The 17,600-nt window shown below is 37.6% G+C and overlaps 1 protein-coding gene across 3 annotated transcripts; it reads left to right on the top strand.

The window, feature by feature from the left end:
• Positions 1-1,201: 1,201 nt before the first annotated feature.
• Positions 1,202-15,080, top strand: LOC145777378 (type-1 angiotensin II receptor-like). 3 transcript variants are annotated; one of them, XM_082588745.1, is made up of 11 exons: positions 1,202-1,422; positions 1,783-1,892; positions 2,223-2,363; positions 2,803-2,915; positions 4,977-5,055; positions 6,745-6,856; positions 7,344-7,452; positions 10,115-10,242; positions 10,571-10,663; positions 12,819-12,920; positions 13,596-15,080. In XM_082588745.1, exons 1-11 carry the CDS (start codon positions 1,255-1,257, stop codon positions 13,659-13,661), a joined length of 1,221 nt encoding a protein of 406 aa, XP_082444871.1. In that variant the 5' UTR covers positions 1,202-1,254; the 3' UTR covers positions 13,662-15,080. The 3 variants fall into 3 exon arrangements, with proteins under 3 accessions (XP_082444871.1, XP_082444872.1, XP_082444873.1); XM_082588746.1 differs by having other exon boundaries at positions 1,202-1,437; XM_082588747.1 differs by lacking the exons at positions 12,819-12,920; positions 13,596-15,080 and adding an exon at positions 11,117-11,135.
• Positions 15,081-17,600: the final 2,520 nt, after the last annotated feature.

Below are 17,600 nucleotides of genomic sequence, written 5' to 3'. Positions count from 1 at the left end.
TTGTCTATTTTGTTTGTTGAGGTTTACAAAGCCTTGAAATAACTAACGCATTTGTGTTTAAAAATGTGTTTCGAGCCCTTGCGATTTAAGTATGCAGAAAAAAGCAAACTGTCAGTATTTCAGGAACAGCAGGCTACACGTTTGAAGAGTTGAACTGACCAAATCCAACCGCTTTTGTGACAAAGTGTTGTTTTTGTTTTTTTCAGTAATAAAGTTGAGGTCTTGCAAAAGAATGCTTGAGTAGAGGACGTGGTTGAAACCTGTAATTCACCATATTGCTTTTGTAGTGAAGTGGAACTTGAAGATTTCAAGTAGATTAAAAGAAATCAGGGATATAACAACAAACACAGGCCAAGACGTAAACAGTGTTGATGTTTTTACAACAAAGAATGTTGCTATTTTTTTTTTTTTGCTGTACTATGCCATGATATTGCTTTGCGTTTCTCCTGCGAAGATGAGATTCTCTAAAACAACAAACTATCTCTAACGTTTGGTTTTTCAAACCAATTATTGACAGCTCGTCCTTGCAGTTGTAAAGCTCAATTTTTTTTTAAATAAAAGTTTATTCGTTTGTTAAAAGTATGTTCAGAATACAGCTATCCCATCATGCGGCGGCACATGTGGCATCATCTCGCGGCGCACCGGTTGGGGTGCGTTGAGCTAGCTCTAGGACGCCGAAGTGTTTGGACTGTCTGATTGTCCAGTTTCACTACTTGAATGGTGGATTCAGACCGAGACTGAACAAGTTTATCACAGTTGAATTTGAATGTTTTGTGTCAGAAACATCAAAACTAAGGCAGTCACTAATTTTGTAAGCTGTTTCCTTGATTTTACGAAGTGTATTGCACTCTAGGCCTATGTGCATTTGCAATAACATTTATAGTTCAAGCTATGCGTCCCCACTGAGCTTTTAGTTGTTCAAATAGAAAAAGTAGTTTGAATGAGTGTGCAAATAAAGAGATGATCCTTAAGTAACAAAGGAGAAAGGACTGACACCGGAGTTCTCGGATCTATGTAGGCTGCAACATGATTTCGACTAATGGCCTTCTTGGGTTGTTGCAAAACAAAGTGGTTTATGAGATTCATTTAAAGAAAAGAAAGTCCATGGGATAGAAAAGGTTGGAAATTATTGGTTTGGATGCTAGATGTTTTCTGCTGCCCAACTAAATAGTTTTAACTGTTTGGATTTGCTATTTTGCAGTGAATATTTAGCATTAAAATCGTGAAGAAGTGGAAAGATTATAACAACTAGATATGAATGAAAATACGACGCTTAGTTCTATTGTTTTCACCACTGAGGAGCAGGAAGAATTTCCAAGTTTAGAAAGAAGCGTTTTGGCAACAATTGTTTTTCCTGTAATTGTTTTCGTGGTATTTCTTTTGGGGTTCATCGGAAATTCTTTGATTGTTTATATTCTCAAGGTAGGCTACAAGTTGGTTTTCGTTAGGCTATTGTAATTAGTTTTTATTATGACCTTTGTTCTTATTTCTGGGATTCAATAAAAATTCTCTGATTGTTTGCGTGCTTAAAAAAATGTTGTTACTTGAAAAGGGCTAATATGTGTATGGCCGAAAACGTTCGTAGTTTGTAGTTTATGATCAGTTTAATGCATTATGTTAAATGCGTGTGGTTGCTTAAATGCTTGGTTTTATCTATTTATGGTTGAAAAAATTCATCTCTTTACCAAAATTGTATTAAAAAAATTGATTTACCAGATTATAATTTGTCAAAATTGTCAGTCTATCTGTTATTTCGCTTTCACTTACTTTTGTTATGTTTAGTTTCCTCTGAAGAGGATCTGCGACATCTTTCTTGTGCATCTCGCTATGGCGGATTTATTGTTTTTGTGCACTCTCCCATTCTGGGGAATTGAATTAGTTCTTCAAAAGAGGTAAAAAAAAGTGAAAATGAACTTTACATTTCAATTGTTCAGTGAGTTTGAAGTTGCACAAAATTTATATAAAGCAATTTGTGCTTTTGTCATCTTGTAGGTGATGAGATTGTAGATTGACCTTCAAAACTTAACTCAAAAACATTACGTATTTAGCATTATGTATTAGCCTACAGAGCATGTGAATTTAATAAACTTAGGATAACTTACAGTAGCCAACACATCAGAAATATTGAAATAGTTTTTACTCTTTGCTTGGCAGGAAGTTGGACATCTCACATTTCTATGAATATTTGAAATAACAACTGGAAGATTGTATAAACTTTTTAGGTGGATTTTCGGGAGTGCTATTTGCAAAATCACAAGCTGGTTTACGACGTTTTCAGCTTACGGAAGTGTATTCTTTCTTTCCATCATCTCCCTGGACAGACTGGCAGTGATTGTGCTCAATCAGAGGTTTACAAAGCACAGGTGGGCGAAACAAACTTCATTGCAGCAGGACGTGTAATAAGTTTTCTTTCAAGGTTTCATGACGCAGACAGGAATAGGTCAACAAGCAACTATTGAAGTGTTTATTCTCTTTAAAGTAAAATGGTTGGAACTTCAGTCCAATCTTATTCAAAAAATAAAGAGCCCAAAATTGAGATACGAAACTCAGGTTCAGCAACCGTTTCGAAAACAAAATTTTGGCTATCATTCGAACTTTGGCTTTCATTTAATAGCACTGAAGATGAAGACAATTCAGATTTAGAAATGTTTGCTAAACGTGAATTTACTATCTACATTTTGGGCTCTTTAGTTTTAATTTTTTGTTATTTAGCACTAACAGAAAATATAAAACGGGATAGGCTACCAACACCTACGAATTGCTGCCTAGAGCTGTTAAACCATTTCATTTTTTTACATTCAGGACCAATTTCAAAGCTTACATAGCAATCACTATTGCTTGGACATTGGCATTATTAGCAAGTCTACCTTCATTGCGTTTTCGTGGGACTTTGTATCCTGACAGGAACAGTTCTGGTAAGTATAAACAATTAATGCGTCAATCATTTTCTCTAGCTTACGTCTGCTCACGTAGATAAATAGCTTTCGTATATCAGCAAGGTTGTTTGTAATTGGTATTCACATTGACCTGCTAAAATGCACAAGTAGGCTATTGACTTAGGGCTTTTTTTCCCTCCTCGGCTTGTAATCGAAGTTGATCCTCTGCAGAGATTGAAATATGTCATGAAATCAAGCTAGGCTTAAGTGTTAGTAATCTGTTGCTTCAAAAGTTTGACATTTCTAATCTGGGCAACTGATCTCAGGCTTATATAATTATAAACAAAATTATTCAACGAGATAATGTCCATTTTAAAAGTTACAAGTGATGTTGAATGACAGTTGCAACATGCTACGATTTGTAACAGTATTGTGACCAAAATAGGTTGAGGGCATGGCGATCTTGAGGGTCATATCCCTCTAACCCTTGATGAATTCAAGGTTGTGTTTTAAGAGACGGGCATTTGATGAGACTTGTAATCTTTTTAATCAGAAAAATATCATTTTCAACAGCTTGCAGCTAGTTAAAATTAAAAAGCTTTTCGCCTAATTCTCACGCCCTTTGCGTAAGCTAGTTTTCAGACTATTGTACATATAGACCAATCCTTGAACAGTAGCCTACAGCGAATTTTAATCAGCTGCAAAATTGGCGATTTCATGGCAATATCTGCAAATTGCATTCATTTGATGAGTTGAATCACCCTACATCACCAACTAAATTCAAATTGCATGTATTATGGCTTAATTCTGCATACATCCTTTTCCATTAAATCAATCTTTTAATTAAAAACTGGTCAAGTTTTCTGGTACCAATATGCATTCGTCAAATAGGGGAAATAACAAAATTTCTCAGAATTACCCCAAAGAAAGAAATCAAGTTTTACGTACGAAACACTATATGTCACACTTTAGTATCAGTTTCTGAAAGCATTTGGTGCTTTGCTGGTGGTTTATCCAAAGATGGCATGATCAGCGGTTTGTTCTACGTCACACTGACAAACCGCTGGAACCAATTTCTATTCCTGCATTTTATATAATGTTATGATGTCATTCTGCCTGCAGAATTTTTGCTGGAGTATCCCCTAAATTGCTACATTGATCAAAATTTGGGGTATTATGTACTTCGACTGCACATTGATTGCAATGTGTTCAAAAGGCGAGAAGATGGGTATTGAGCGACTTTTCATTTACAAAAACACCCTTAAATTTTGCTGGACACCAAAATTATAGTTACGTATAAAATTAACCTTAAATCTTGGACTTTTTGTGACAGTGACACTCTTTTTCAAAAGTCCCTTCAGATGTCACTGTAAGGGAGTTCTAACATATAGCTTCATTGCGGTGGCTAGGCCTAATGTTTTATGTGGGGTTTGTACGGAATGAAACTTTCTTTGACACATCCAAAGTAGTGTTCATGCATGTAAACAGGCACCTAGTATTTTTTAATCTTTTCTGTTAGTCGCAAACATTAATTATCCTGCTTTGTACTGTGTGTTGCCAGGATAAAGGAACAAACAGCTAATCACACTGTAGACATGCATACAAGATGTAAAACACGGCTTACAAAAGGAGATGTCACTTTTAATCAATTAACAAGATTAATGATTCATGAAAACAAACAGACGATTTTCATTACTAATTTGCAGATGTCAACTTCAATCTTTGTGATAAAATATTTTATTTCATGGAAATGACAGCACAAGTAAGACGACTCAGAGCAGGCCTATGCTTATTCTTTCAAAAGCCATAGCTGCTAATGTTATGTCCTTGGCATGCGAGTACTTTAAATTTAAATAAATTTTAAATAGGCCTAGCATTAGATAATCATCTTTAATTAAAAAAATTACTCTTCTGGCTTGAATCCGGGGCAGTGAAGTAATATACGGTAAAAAGAATGAATTCGATCTAACAAAATTACAAAAAAAGGACGAGACAAATCGAACTGTAGATTTTTGCCATAGCATCTGCTGATAGCATCATACAAAACGGGACGTTGTTCATCCTCCAGTCAAGTTTGCTATTCATGAAGTTCTTTTGCAGATTTTGCGATATGTGAGTGGACTTTTGATAGCTCGTTATATTCACATACGATTTGGTTTGGAGTACACTTCGGGTTACGGTATGTGTTTACATAAAGTTTTATTTATTTTAGTCAAACCTACAATCTAATAAGTTTTGGGGTCTGAGAATTGCCTGAAAAGTTAACATTCACAAATTTTTATGCAAACCATATTGGGGAGAGTGGGGCTAGTCGGAAAGATTTTTTTTTAAAGTGAAATTTAAAACAATTGGTGCATAACCTGACAACGTGAAGTGGCTTAAATTATCATCTATGGTGTCCTCTATCATACAACCAAAAATAAGTATTGAGTCAATTCAGCTTTTGATGAAAATTTAAAATAAACAAACATACAATTGATTTTTCAACTAGCCCCATGCGTGGGGTTAGTTGAAAAACGTCAGTTTAATGCCCACTAATGAACTGGATACTCTTTTTTTAACCAACAAACATTTACATGGGGTTGTAAGCAAATATGTTTACCTGCTTTAAAATCAAATTCAATGAATTCTACACCTAATCATCGTAAAACCACTTTTTAATAAACGCATTATTAAAACTTGTGACGCCGTATATATAACACTTTCCAAATTATTCAAATTAAAATTTTACAATGTATGTCTGCTTAAAACAAATACATTGGAGCTTATACTACTTATTATCATACTACGACGATCAGGGCCGGATTTAGCTGATGGGGGGCCCGGGGCACTTTTAGATCGGGGGGCCCCCTGCAAAAAATTTTTCGCGCCTACAGCGCGAAAAACCGCCTCTGCGTCTACAGTAGCATCAATCCAGCACTGCACAGCATTTTGCAGAAACTTCAAAGGCTGAATGGAAGAAAAAATAACACATAACACAACATTTTTTCCACGTAGGGGGGCCCTTCAAAAGTCGGGGGGCCCGGGGCACCTGCCCCCTCTTCCCCCCCTAAATCCGGGCCTGACGACGATATACTCGTATCGTACTACATAGTCATACCGTTATCAAACCATTTTCCAACTAACCCCACCCACTATTTTCCAACTAACCCCATTAGCATATGACAAACTATTTTCCTAAAATATTCAAGTATGGCGCATTGGACTAAAATTTGTTTATGTCTTAGTGTTGTTGAACACCTACAGCTGATACACACCAAAAAACTTCTGCCTATCTTTAACGATATCGACGCATAAGATGTTTTTTAATATGTCAAAAATTTTACTTCGAAAGTAAGAAAATAGAAAATTGTCAGCCAAACAGGTATACCTTGACTCAACAAATCGAAACTAACATGGATTATGTGTTTTTATAAACTACTTCACACGTTGGCAGTAAATATTTAAAAAAGTTATCGAGAGTTAAAAAAATGATCAGTTTTCAACTAACCCCGCCTTCCAACTAACCCCACTCTCCCCTACTAAACTTGTATTGCATTTTTTTCAAAACTTGCCTTCTGATTTTTCCAAGTGCGATTTTGACAAATCATATTGCGAGTTGTGAGAATCCCTACTCGACAAACATTTTTGTCAAACAGAAATTGTCAATGATGGAACACACAACACAAGAAAATGCCATAATAATGTTAACTTGCATACCATTAATGTGAATACAAATCTAAGAATATAGTTTGATCAGACTTCACGCTTATCGTGTGCTGTACTTTCAGCGTACTTTTTTGGTGATCAGCTTGTGTTGTTATACTACTTTAGCTGTTATGTTAACATGGTATTGTTGTCTAACGTTGTTTCACTGTTCCTTGTGTAGGTTTGTGATTGGATTTGCCATACCTTTCATTACTATATTTACTTGCTATCTGTCAATCAATATCTACTTGAGTAGAAAAAAGTCTCAAAAGAGATTGCTTCGAAAGAAACAAGTAAGATTGAAGCCTTCTACTATTTAATGTTACTTTTCATGTAGCTTTGTCCATTTTTTTTATACTGCATAGAGTATACAATAAGCCTACACGCAAAGATATTTCTTGCTGTGCAAACGTAGCCTAAGTTTATTTCAATACAGTGTCCTTCAGAAAATGTTAATAAGTTTTTGACAAAGTTCACTCGAAACTTGTAGATAATACTTGCTAAGATGACAGAATTTAAACACTCTTTTTTATTTTCAACTTTGTTATTTGTACAGTATTGTATTATACCAACTTGCTTTTGCAATAGACTACTAGAATTATAGGCCGACATAAAGTGATATTGGCCATCGGGTAACTTAAGATTTAAAAAAAAATAACATACAAAATTTAATATTTGTGTTGTCACACTTTTTTCTTTACGAAATACATCATACCTGCTGTACATTAACATTAACAGTACTGCTGGTTGATATACAAAACAACATACTTTTTCCAATAGGACCGTATAACGGCTACGATATGGGTGATGATCTTTGTATTCATACTTTGTTGGCTTCCCAATCAAGTATCCGGTTTCATTTTTATGGCGGAAGGCCTTGCTTTGATTGGTAAGTATTTGCTCGCGATAGTTCAATCAACATCAAAATGATCAGTGCAACTGTGTTTACTTTTTTTTTTAGCACAAAACAGGATAGGTGCCAATGCCGTCATTTCTGCCATACTTCTATGAGTCTCTGAATTTTCATCCTGACATTCATGGAACCTTTAACGTTAACCAATATTTCCGTCAGAAGTTGCATAAATACTCCCTTGCTTTCCCTTTTAAGTCCACATACATAGCGCTGGTAGCACATCCAAGAAGACACACGGTCACGAGCCCTTTAAAACATAATTACATGCAATTTTTTTTCCGTTTTACAAAAATTTGTCGTTCATTTTATCACACTGCATAAAGTAAGCCGATGGTATAAAGATCGCTTGTCTTCTGAAGTGGGTACAATAAGAGATAAAAATTGTTGTGTCTGTCAAAGACAAAAAGTAATGCAATATTCCAAAATGGTTGGTGGTTTGGTTTTGAATCTTTATCCTCGGACTGACAAAGCATTGATAGGTTATTCCTGGTAGTTTCGCAAAGGCTACTTGTAGAGGCTCTTGAAGCAGGGCCGGTTACCGAGATTGACAGAGTGAAGTTTTTCGATTGTTGAAGTGTTGTTGCCGGGGAATTATTTTATTCACTAGGTGCAGCTGAATGGAGAGCAGTCCTGAAATGCGTTGCTCAAGCGCACACCACGAGAGTCGAACCAGCGCCGCGTGATCTTGAACCGGGCGTGTAACCACTGAGCTAACATGGCGGACAAATAGATTGCTCGCTTAACCAGTTACCGTACCAATCAAATTAAATTTATTTTAGCGTTTATAGAGGGATGAAGTGAAGTGTGCCTTGAATATTACAAAGAAAAGCTTGGGAGTTTACTTAAAGACCATGTTATACTGTTTATAAGACTACAAGACTTTTTCAAAAATAAATTATTGATATCCTTCTTTTGTCAAGAAAAAAGTGATTTGAAACTTAACTACAATTTTACATTAAATTTGTGACGAAGAATCAATATATTCCTTCCTTGTAACTTTAACTTCTACAAAAACAGAGTTTTAATACGATAAATTTGATTAAATACAAAATATGGGCCGACGTCCTAAACAAAAACAAAAACATTTTTGGGTCATAACATACGCAAAAAGCGAATACAAGGTAAAATGGTCAAAATATTTTACGAGAACAGCCGCAAGATCCTCCATCAAACTGTTTAGCCTATGAATTTCTTGTACTTCCCAACTTTTTTTCTAGATTTGCTAATGTACAGTATAGCGCCATATAAAAATATTATTGTTGTTATTATTGTTTGCGTGCTCCCAACAACACATTCCTTGGTTATACCTTGTTAAGGGTTAGCCTGACATTTACAGACTGTAGGAGACTAGGCCTAACAGTCAACATCAGATTAAGCACCGCTATTAAACATCATAATATGCCATGTGTGTGCAGCTTGCAAAGATAATATTTCAGTGATTGGATGATCAATTCCCAATCATATCCAGAGGGAAATATAGAATTCTTGAACCTCTACAGATCAAAGCAATAATTTTTCATTGAATAAACAATTGCAATCGGCTATGTCCCTGTGGGTCTTCTACTGCATTTTTTAATTAGCCTATTTTGTTTAGTTGATCTTGCATTAATTATATCTGTCATTTTGTTTGCCTGATGTTTCGTGTACGCCTACGCCTGTCAGTTTTAAAAGTATTGCTTGTAAGTTACGTTTTTTTTGTTTATTTCATTTTTTTTCGCTCAATGCTTAAAGTTCAAAATGAATACTGCTAGCCTACAGCTTGCGGGTTTAAATTTTTTTGATAGCCTTATTAGCCTATAAAATGGAATTGTTACCAGACTTATCATTAGTGTATCATTGGCACCTAAAGTGCATCATTGGCAAATTTCTACTTTTTGTGATCGAAAATGTATTTAAATTCTTGAAAGATATTTTTGGAAAATATATAATGTTTTGACTTTTTTGATTTGTTAAATTCGCTTTGGCAACAGCCAATTTTGTTTTACATTGCAAAACAGAAAAATTTTGACCGGAAATCTAAAATATCTTCTATAATCAAGGCTTAGTGAGGGCAAACTAGTTAATACTAACTAGTTTACTGTTGCCAGGTATTATTAACTGCTGCAATGGAATGTACCGTAGATAAAAACTCTGGAATTTGATGGCTGGCATGCTTGCAATAAATCACAACCGCGAAAATATTCAAACAACTGCAAGGTTTCATTGTTTAATGTTCAATCAATAAACTTGCGGTTGTTGGGACTTTGAAAGTTGGTTTCAAAGCCTACCAAGCCTACATGGTGTCATGGCATTTATTGTGCTGTCAGTCAAAACAATTAGAATGTGTTATCAGGAGTACAGGCTGCGGTTGACATACTGTATAGTGCTGTCAATTGTAAAGGTTTAAAAGTGCAGCCTTCTCTATCCTGATCGCGTCAACTTCAATTCAATCAATCAACAGTTTGCTTATCAAAAAAAAAAGAACGCGTTTGGAAAATAAAATAAAAGTAGGAACAATGCTATGTTTATGTACGATTTCCGGTCTCGATACAAAGACAACCAAGCAACCATATATTTATGGTCATCTGCTATGTAGCCAAGCAGCCCTCTGACTCGTTTTTCATATACAAAATTTATGTCATGAACTATTTGTTCCTAGAACCCAGGAACATGTCGACTTTGATGGTACATTCTCAAGTTCACATTTTCCTCACTGCTCTAGCATGGAGTCATTCCTGTGTGAACCCGATCCTCTATGCGTGCATGAGAGATGACGTCAGAGGAAAGGTAAAAGTTGATTGGTTAGTTTTCTATCCTTAGGATTTGCTGAAAACAAATCTCACGACGGCTACTTAATAGAAGTAAAGAAAGTATTGATGAAAATGTATAGATACTTATTGATAAATTTTCTCGCTATGTAGGCTACAGTTGTACACTTGCACGTCTTCCAATTAAAACTTGCCTGTTTCATTCTGCCTCTTTACTGGTATCCTTTTGATGAATTAGGCCCCGATGTCGCCATCTATCTTTGAGATCTGAGACTGACTGTAACGTTCCCACTAGCTATAATTAAATGAAATAAGTTGAGAATTTTAATAACATTTTTTATTATTAGTTAGCAGAGATATTGCACAGACTGGTGACGGTTTGTAGCTGTGGAAACTCTGCGAGATACAAAAGAACTCCTTGTACAGAAGAACATTTGAAGGTTAGCGCAGGATTTGTTTTGATATTTTAGCTGTAAAGGATGCAACTTTGAAGCTGAAAGCGTTTGTAGATTGGCAACCCTAACCCATTAATTACATAAAATACTTCTTTTGGTATTTATAGATCTTGAAATTTAGCAACGACTAAACAGTTGCCGTAACATCTTTAAAAGACTTGCTAATTTTAAGATTGGTTTATTTTTTATCATACACAGTGGAACCCTTTTGAAGATTGTGAGTTTAATTTGACACATGCGCTGAATGCTGTCTTGCATTTGCATGTTAGACAATATCAGTGTAGACCAGTGTTTCCCAATCTTTTTTAAACTGGTACCGTACTCAAATAAACCTGGCGATTATGGCGTATCTTGGTATTACCCTCAATATTTCATTTCGTAAAAGAAATTAACCATTAAGCTCATATTTATTTAATTTTATTGATGACTTTTCAGTAGGCTAAGTTTTAGAAACAACCACGGCAGGAGAAAATATTGTTTTCGGTGTAACGGTTGCGCCTGCGTCTGTGAGGTGGAGAACAACATACAGGCTATCGTATGATGGAGAACAAAATATATTTTAGCGTGATTGTGGTACCGGTACCGCGTTATCGCTCAAGGTAATTTATCCCCAGGTTGGGAATCACTGGTGTTGTGTAGAGACTATAGGCTACTGTACAGTAGATAACGCTGTGTCAAAATATGTTGTAAAAATCGCTATCAAACACAATCTTAATCATGGATGCAGTGCATGGCTATTGGCTAACTTTATACCACAGGCCATGCCAACGTACAGCTTCAAATTTGACTGGAGGTCGATCTGTTAGCAGCCAAAACCGCCAGTCGGCCCATAAGTTGATAGTTTGAGTAGGCTAGTAGGCTAGTTCATCTATAGTCATTGTGTATATTTTATGTGATTTTACGCTACTTTTGTGTCATTTTGACCATACAAATAATGGATAGATTTTGGCATTTGTGCTGGAAATCCAAAAAGCGTCTGACAACACTGGTGAAAGGAAAGATTTCTCAATTTAACATACCGGTATTATTAGTTTTGCAGTGATTTGAGATTTAGTGATCACTGATCAGACACTTTGGAAATTTGCATTCTCAAAACTATCATTCCAAAAGACAGAGATGTACGTATACGCCGCAGATTTGCGGCGTAGACTTTTTGTTTGCGCTAATGCTTACGGCAACATTTTTTTGATAGTTGTCGCTTGAAGCTATGCCGTAGAGTTTTTGCGGTTTTTCAACGCATAGCGTCAACGCATACTTTTTAATGTCTTAGTTGTTCTTTGCATTTTTTTTTTTATCAAACTTTCTAAATTTTGAATAAGTTGAAAGAATGTTTTCAATAAGCAAAGACATATTGAAACCAAAACGCAGCAAAATGTCAGATGAACACTTTCAGATGCTTGTGTTTCTTCGTGAAAATTCAAAATAAAACTTGATTGTTTCGAGTGGTTTATACCTTGTGAATGTTTGGCACCTAGCAAACAAAATGAGTTTACGCTAGTGTATGCGCTGACGCTGACGCAGCCAACTTTTTTACAAATTACGTTGACGCATACGGCGTATGGGTTTTCGAACGTTTGCGTTTGCGCTGACGGCGTCATTATTTTTTGTATGCGCGTACATCACTGCCAAAACGATATAAAGTAAATTTAGTTTAGAGTTTAAAATCGAAATTACATCGGCCTCCAATCAGACATCCAGTTCACACGTGGGCACTGGGCAAGGCCTGTGTATGTAGGCTAGATCTCTATGATATAGAACTACCTTACTGTACTCTAAAATTTAAACCTCAATAGCGTAGTTGCATAAGCGCCTCATATTTTAAACGAAGAAACGCCAAAATCAACGCATTCTATTTCAAGTTACTGGATGTGGGCGTATTTCAAAGACAGCTTTCCATGCTGCGCATCTAGTGGATGAATTACGGTAAATTGCAGAAAACAACGCTTTAGAAACAAACGGAAATTTCATTGTGAATCTATCCCACTGACCAGGCATTCGAAAGTGTCTGCAACTATATGAAACTTCCAGGATTCAGCTTTCTCAGTCCAAGGATAAAATTCCCACAACCAATCAGCAAGATTTCTTGAATTAATCAATAAACTTGCAGTAAAAGTTAACTAAATTTATCATTCTACTTAAGGTTAATTGCACTAAACTGGGAAAAGGTGAAAGTCTGAGATTCACCTCCCCAACTCGGATAACTCTTTTGAAGAAAAGCACCAGAAGGACAAATGAAAAAAAGGTGGGAACTAATTTATCTAACTAAATTCCTTCCAAGCGCCCGTGCTACTTTCATAAACTTTGAACACTTTTTAAATAGTCTCCACGGTTTTTTATTTTGCAAAATAAACCTGGATTTATGCGAAGGTTATTATTCTCGAAGACATAGAATTTTCAAACAATCTGTACTGTATACAGACTTGATTTTATATTCAAACTCAACTAATTCTACAGCTACTACTACTTCATTCACGAATATATTTATTGATGCACATACCGCAATATTAGATCCCTTCATGCACGTCTTAAACCATTAAGGTTTTGCCACCTTTTCCTTTTGTTGGTTTTGTTACCGCATTTCTTTTTCACAGTATCATTTCTTTTGCATTCTGACAAAGAAAAATAAATTGAATTGAATTGAATATCATGCGTATATAGGTGAACGATTTTTCAGCTATTGTATTTCAAGTACCGATACGGTAACCTTTTTAGAATTAGGCTTAATCGGAGTTTTTGTCATTTATAGGAAAAACTACTGCATAAGCCCAGACAGCCACTTCATCTGGTCCAGATCTTTACCAGCAGATCGGGTACAGATCTAACCAGATCTGTGCCAGATAAAGTGGCTGTCTGGAAGCTTATTGTATGTTCTCGCATGATCACTTAATTATTGTTACAATGATAAATTTCTATAAAGGTTGCTGAAGCCCGGGAAGACGTAAATGAAGAACTTCAAGATTTACATGTTACTTCAGTTGTCTGACAAAAAGTATGCTACTGCCTGAGGGAGAGACAAAGTATTCTGGTGGTCTGCACACCTATGCATAATTGCATATACTTGATTCCCACATCTAGACTACTATGTTGCTGCCGAAGTGGATGTAGTTTTATTTTTTATAGCTATTTGATGGTTATTAAGATATTTGCTTTAAAATACCTTAAAGTTACTCTACTGCATGTCTCGCGGAGTTGTGTTGTTGGGCCTATTTACGTGTAATCTACAGCTCAGTTAGGAATAATGTTTCGAACAGTTTCACTAGTTTTGAGAACTGCGTTTTGAATTAAACGTCTGAAAAGTGCCATAGTATTACATGCAAAACTTTGTGTCAAATCGGTATGCTTTTTGCGATCCCGGAAGTTCGTTACGCGCCCCCCTGGGGGTCGCAACCCCCAGTTTGGGAAGCCCTAGTCACGGGAAAAGCTTTTTAAAATCATTAAAACATCTCTTGAATTAGCAGGCCACTTGATGCCCTAATGTTTTTGAAGTTGTACTTTTTATATTGCACATCTGTATTTTTGATGAGAACTGCATCACAGCTAAAGCGTTGAGTCAATATTTGATTAATAATGTGCATTCTTCAGTTATCTCATCACACTAATTGGCCTAAACGTTAAAACTGTAAACTAAAACCAGGCATGTACATTGCACAACGGTTCAGAGGAAGCATTTTGCCCGTAAAATCTCTTACTGCGACCAACGCGATGTTGGATTATATTTTGCATCGGAATTCGGAATCCGTTGGAATTTGTAATAATATTATCATTGCACAGCGAAGGGCACTTTCATTTTTCAAGGAGCCTCGTAACTTAAGACAACTATAGGCTACTTAACACGAAAAATAACTTCAACAATTCGATAATTTTTGTTGTTTCCTACCATATCACAGTAGGCCTAGGCTACGCCTACAAAAACAAATACAACACTTTGGCAAAGGTCTTAAGTTTCAAGCATAGGCTAATGAGATATCGTGGAACAGTCGTAGCCTACACTGATGTCCTCTTTTGAAAGTAAACCACTTAGAAACGATAACTTTTGTTTATAGGTTTCTCGAAAATATGTTACGTGGAATCGTCACATTATAAGCCTATGTAGCCTATGAACGTTTCAATAATCATAGCACCGGCCTGTCACATTTAGATTTTCTGATGCTGTTCTTGCGTTTGTTTGTGAATGTCTGTCTAAACTCTAAAATGATTCATGAGATCAAGTAGAGCACAATTTATTTGTAGTCTACTGTAGATACAATGATGACTCACAAAGGTGTTGTTGTGCCCCGTTTTCTGCTGTCTTTTTGCGTTTTTGTCAAAATATTTTTCTGATAATGTCGTGTATACAGTATTGTTAGTGTTAACTGAGAATGATTGTTACAGAGACAATAAACTCTGACCAGGGATATCAGAGAAGGGGATACGAAGGCTTTTAATACGTCTGACAATAGAAGAGCTTTTGTTTATCGTAAATAATCTCTGTTTATCGTAAAATGACAATTGGCACCGGTAGTAGTTTAATAACTCTTGTTATGATAACCTGCATTGCGCTATTAGCAGCAGGCCTGGATGCTCACTGCATGCTCGTGGTTACTTGTTAATTCAACTACCCGACTGTACCATCTTCAAGCCGCCTAACGGAGTGGAAGGTCTGCGCGTCATGGATGATGAAACTAAAGACTGGCTGCTCTCTAGCAGCCTTCCAGTGTAGTCCGGAAACATCGTGAATCTGGGGTGGTAAAAGGATAGACCCTCGGCCCCAGAAGCTCAGACGACGACGACGACGACATCTGGCCTACTGCAAAGACTTTGTTAAGAAAAACAGCTTACTGGCAACTTTTCAACTGTCTTTCCAAACAAGTATTCTTTGAATATGCTCTATGTAACATTTACTAACTGTCTTCTGTAGCTGACTGTAGCAGCCACACAACAAAACTTTCTGCAATTGTGTAAAGAACTGCATATTTTACGCTCTACAAACTACCGCCCTGGTAGTGTCATAAGAATAAGGCAATCGCTGTGAGCCTTCGCATCCCCTTTAAATATCCTTCACTCTGACAAACTCTGACACTAAAACTCACTCTGACACTGACACTAAAACTCACTTGACAAACTCAAACTCACTCTGAAACTACTCAAAGTTACCACTGGCTATAAAAATAGTATTTTTCTTTAAAAATGAGAAGATTACTCGTCGTCGTGTGAGCGTCTGGGGCCGAGGGTCTATCCTTTTACCACCCCAAATTCACGATGTTTCTGGACTACACCGGAAGGCTACTAGAGAGCAGCCAGTCTTTGGTTTCATCATCCATGACACGCAGACCTTCCACTCCGTTAGGTGGCTTGAAGATGGAGCAGTCATTGATGATGTGGTCTGCGGTCTGTTTCTCGGCACCACATTCACAGAAGGAGGAAGAGGTCATTCCCCATTGGTGCATGGTTGAGCGGAAAAGCCCGACGCCCGTACGGAGACGGTTGAGGCGCACCCATGCCTGTCTTGGTAGTGTTAGACCGATGGGGCGTGTGTCAGCGTCGGGGATGAACGAATATAGAGTCTGGTGGCGGTTGACTTCCATTCAGAACTCCGTTTATGGTCCGCCCAAGCAGCCGCAGAGATGTCTTGTACATCAGCTTCGTTGATAAGAAGTAGAGCGGTTGGCACGAATGGGTGTCTTGATTTCAGTCGACGGGGGTGCTCGTTTGGGAGAGCAGAGATCTTGTGGTGAAGAAGGTGGTTAGGCTCCAGTGCCCGACGACCGAGGAACAGAGTGGCTTCTTCGCGACGAAGCTCAGCGGGTTGGATGCCAGCGAGAATGGGGAGATTGTCCAATGGTGTGGGACGCAGGCATCCGGTCACTGTGCGCAGGGCGCTCTTATGGCAGTGTAGATGTTATGGCAGTGAGCACTGCGGCACCAAACAGGTGCACAGTACTCTGCTGAAGAGTAGACAAGGGCTAAGGCTGCTATACGCAAAGTGTCAGCCCTCGCCCCCCAGCTAGAGCCTACCAGGCGCTTGAGTAGCGCAGCGCGAGATGTGAGTTTCTTGCACAGTGACACCAAATGGTGGTGGTAGACTATGTGAGCGATCTGTCCAGTGTCACCCCAAGATATCTTGGTTCGGGCAGAAGGACAGAGATTTTCTGTTATTCTGGACGTGTAACTCACGATCAGCTTCCCGATTATGGAGGTGGAAAGCAGCTGCTGCCACAGTTTTGGTTTCGCTGAGTTTCAGTCGCCAGTTCTGGAGATAGGCTGAGAGAGTTATCATGTCCTGGCTCAAAGTGTCTTCTAGATTTTCCCACGACGTTGTGGAGTGGAGAATTGCCAGGTCGTCCGCATAAGCATATTTGCGGAGACCGTAGTTGGCAGGTCGTGGGTGTAGATGTTGAAAAGAAGTGGAGCCAGGACCGATCCCTGTGGGACGCCGTTTTTCAGGCGTCTCAGTCTGCTTTGCGTGAGCTACCGGTGGTGAGGGTGAAGCTTCGATTCCTGACAAGTTCCATAATCATATGAACCATATGTCGGTCAGGAAGCAGGCAAGCAGCTTGCAAGTAAGGCGGCGATGCCATACGGTGTCATAGGCAGCTGTAAGATCTAGAAAGACAGCGCTGGCCTTCTTTTTTGCCTCAAAGCAATACTCGATGTCTTGGGTTAAGAGTGTGACCTGATCTATGGTGGATTTTCCGCGCCAAAACCTAGCTTGCTCTTTTGAAAGGAGCGGGTCGATGATTGGGTTGACGCGTGCGTAGATCATTCTTAGATCACACCCAGGGGCGCCGGAACGATTTTTGAGTGGGGGGGCAAGATTACGAAAAAGGGGCACTTTTGTTTACTAAAAGGCCTTTTTTTTCAAGTTTTAAGATAAAATATAGCGATAATGATAATCCGGTATACAAAGAAGGGGCACTATGCTATGTTATAATGATGTAACCTA

Source organism: Aplidium turbinatum, chromosome 9 (assembly GCF_918807975.1).
Source record: "Aplidium turbinatum chromosome 9, kaAplTurb1.1, whole genome shotgun sequence".
NCBI classification, from domain to species: domain Eukaryota; kingdom Metazoa; phylum Chordata; class Ascidiacea; order Aplousobranchia; family Polyclinidae; genus Aplidium; species Aplidium turbinatum.
The sequence above is the reverse complement of the archived record's forward strand: the minus strand, read 5'-3'. Positions and strand labels throughout refer to the sequence as shown.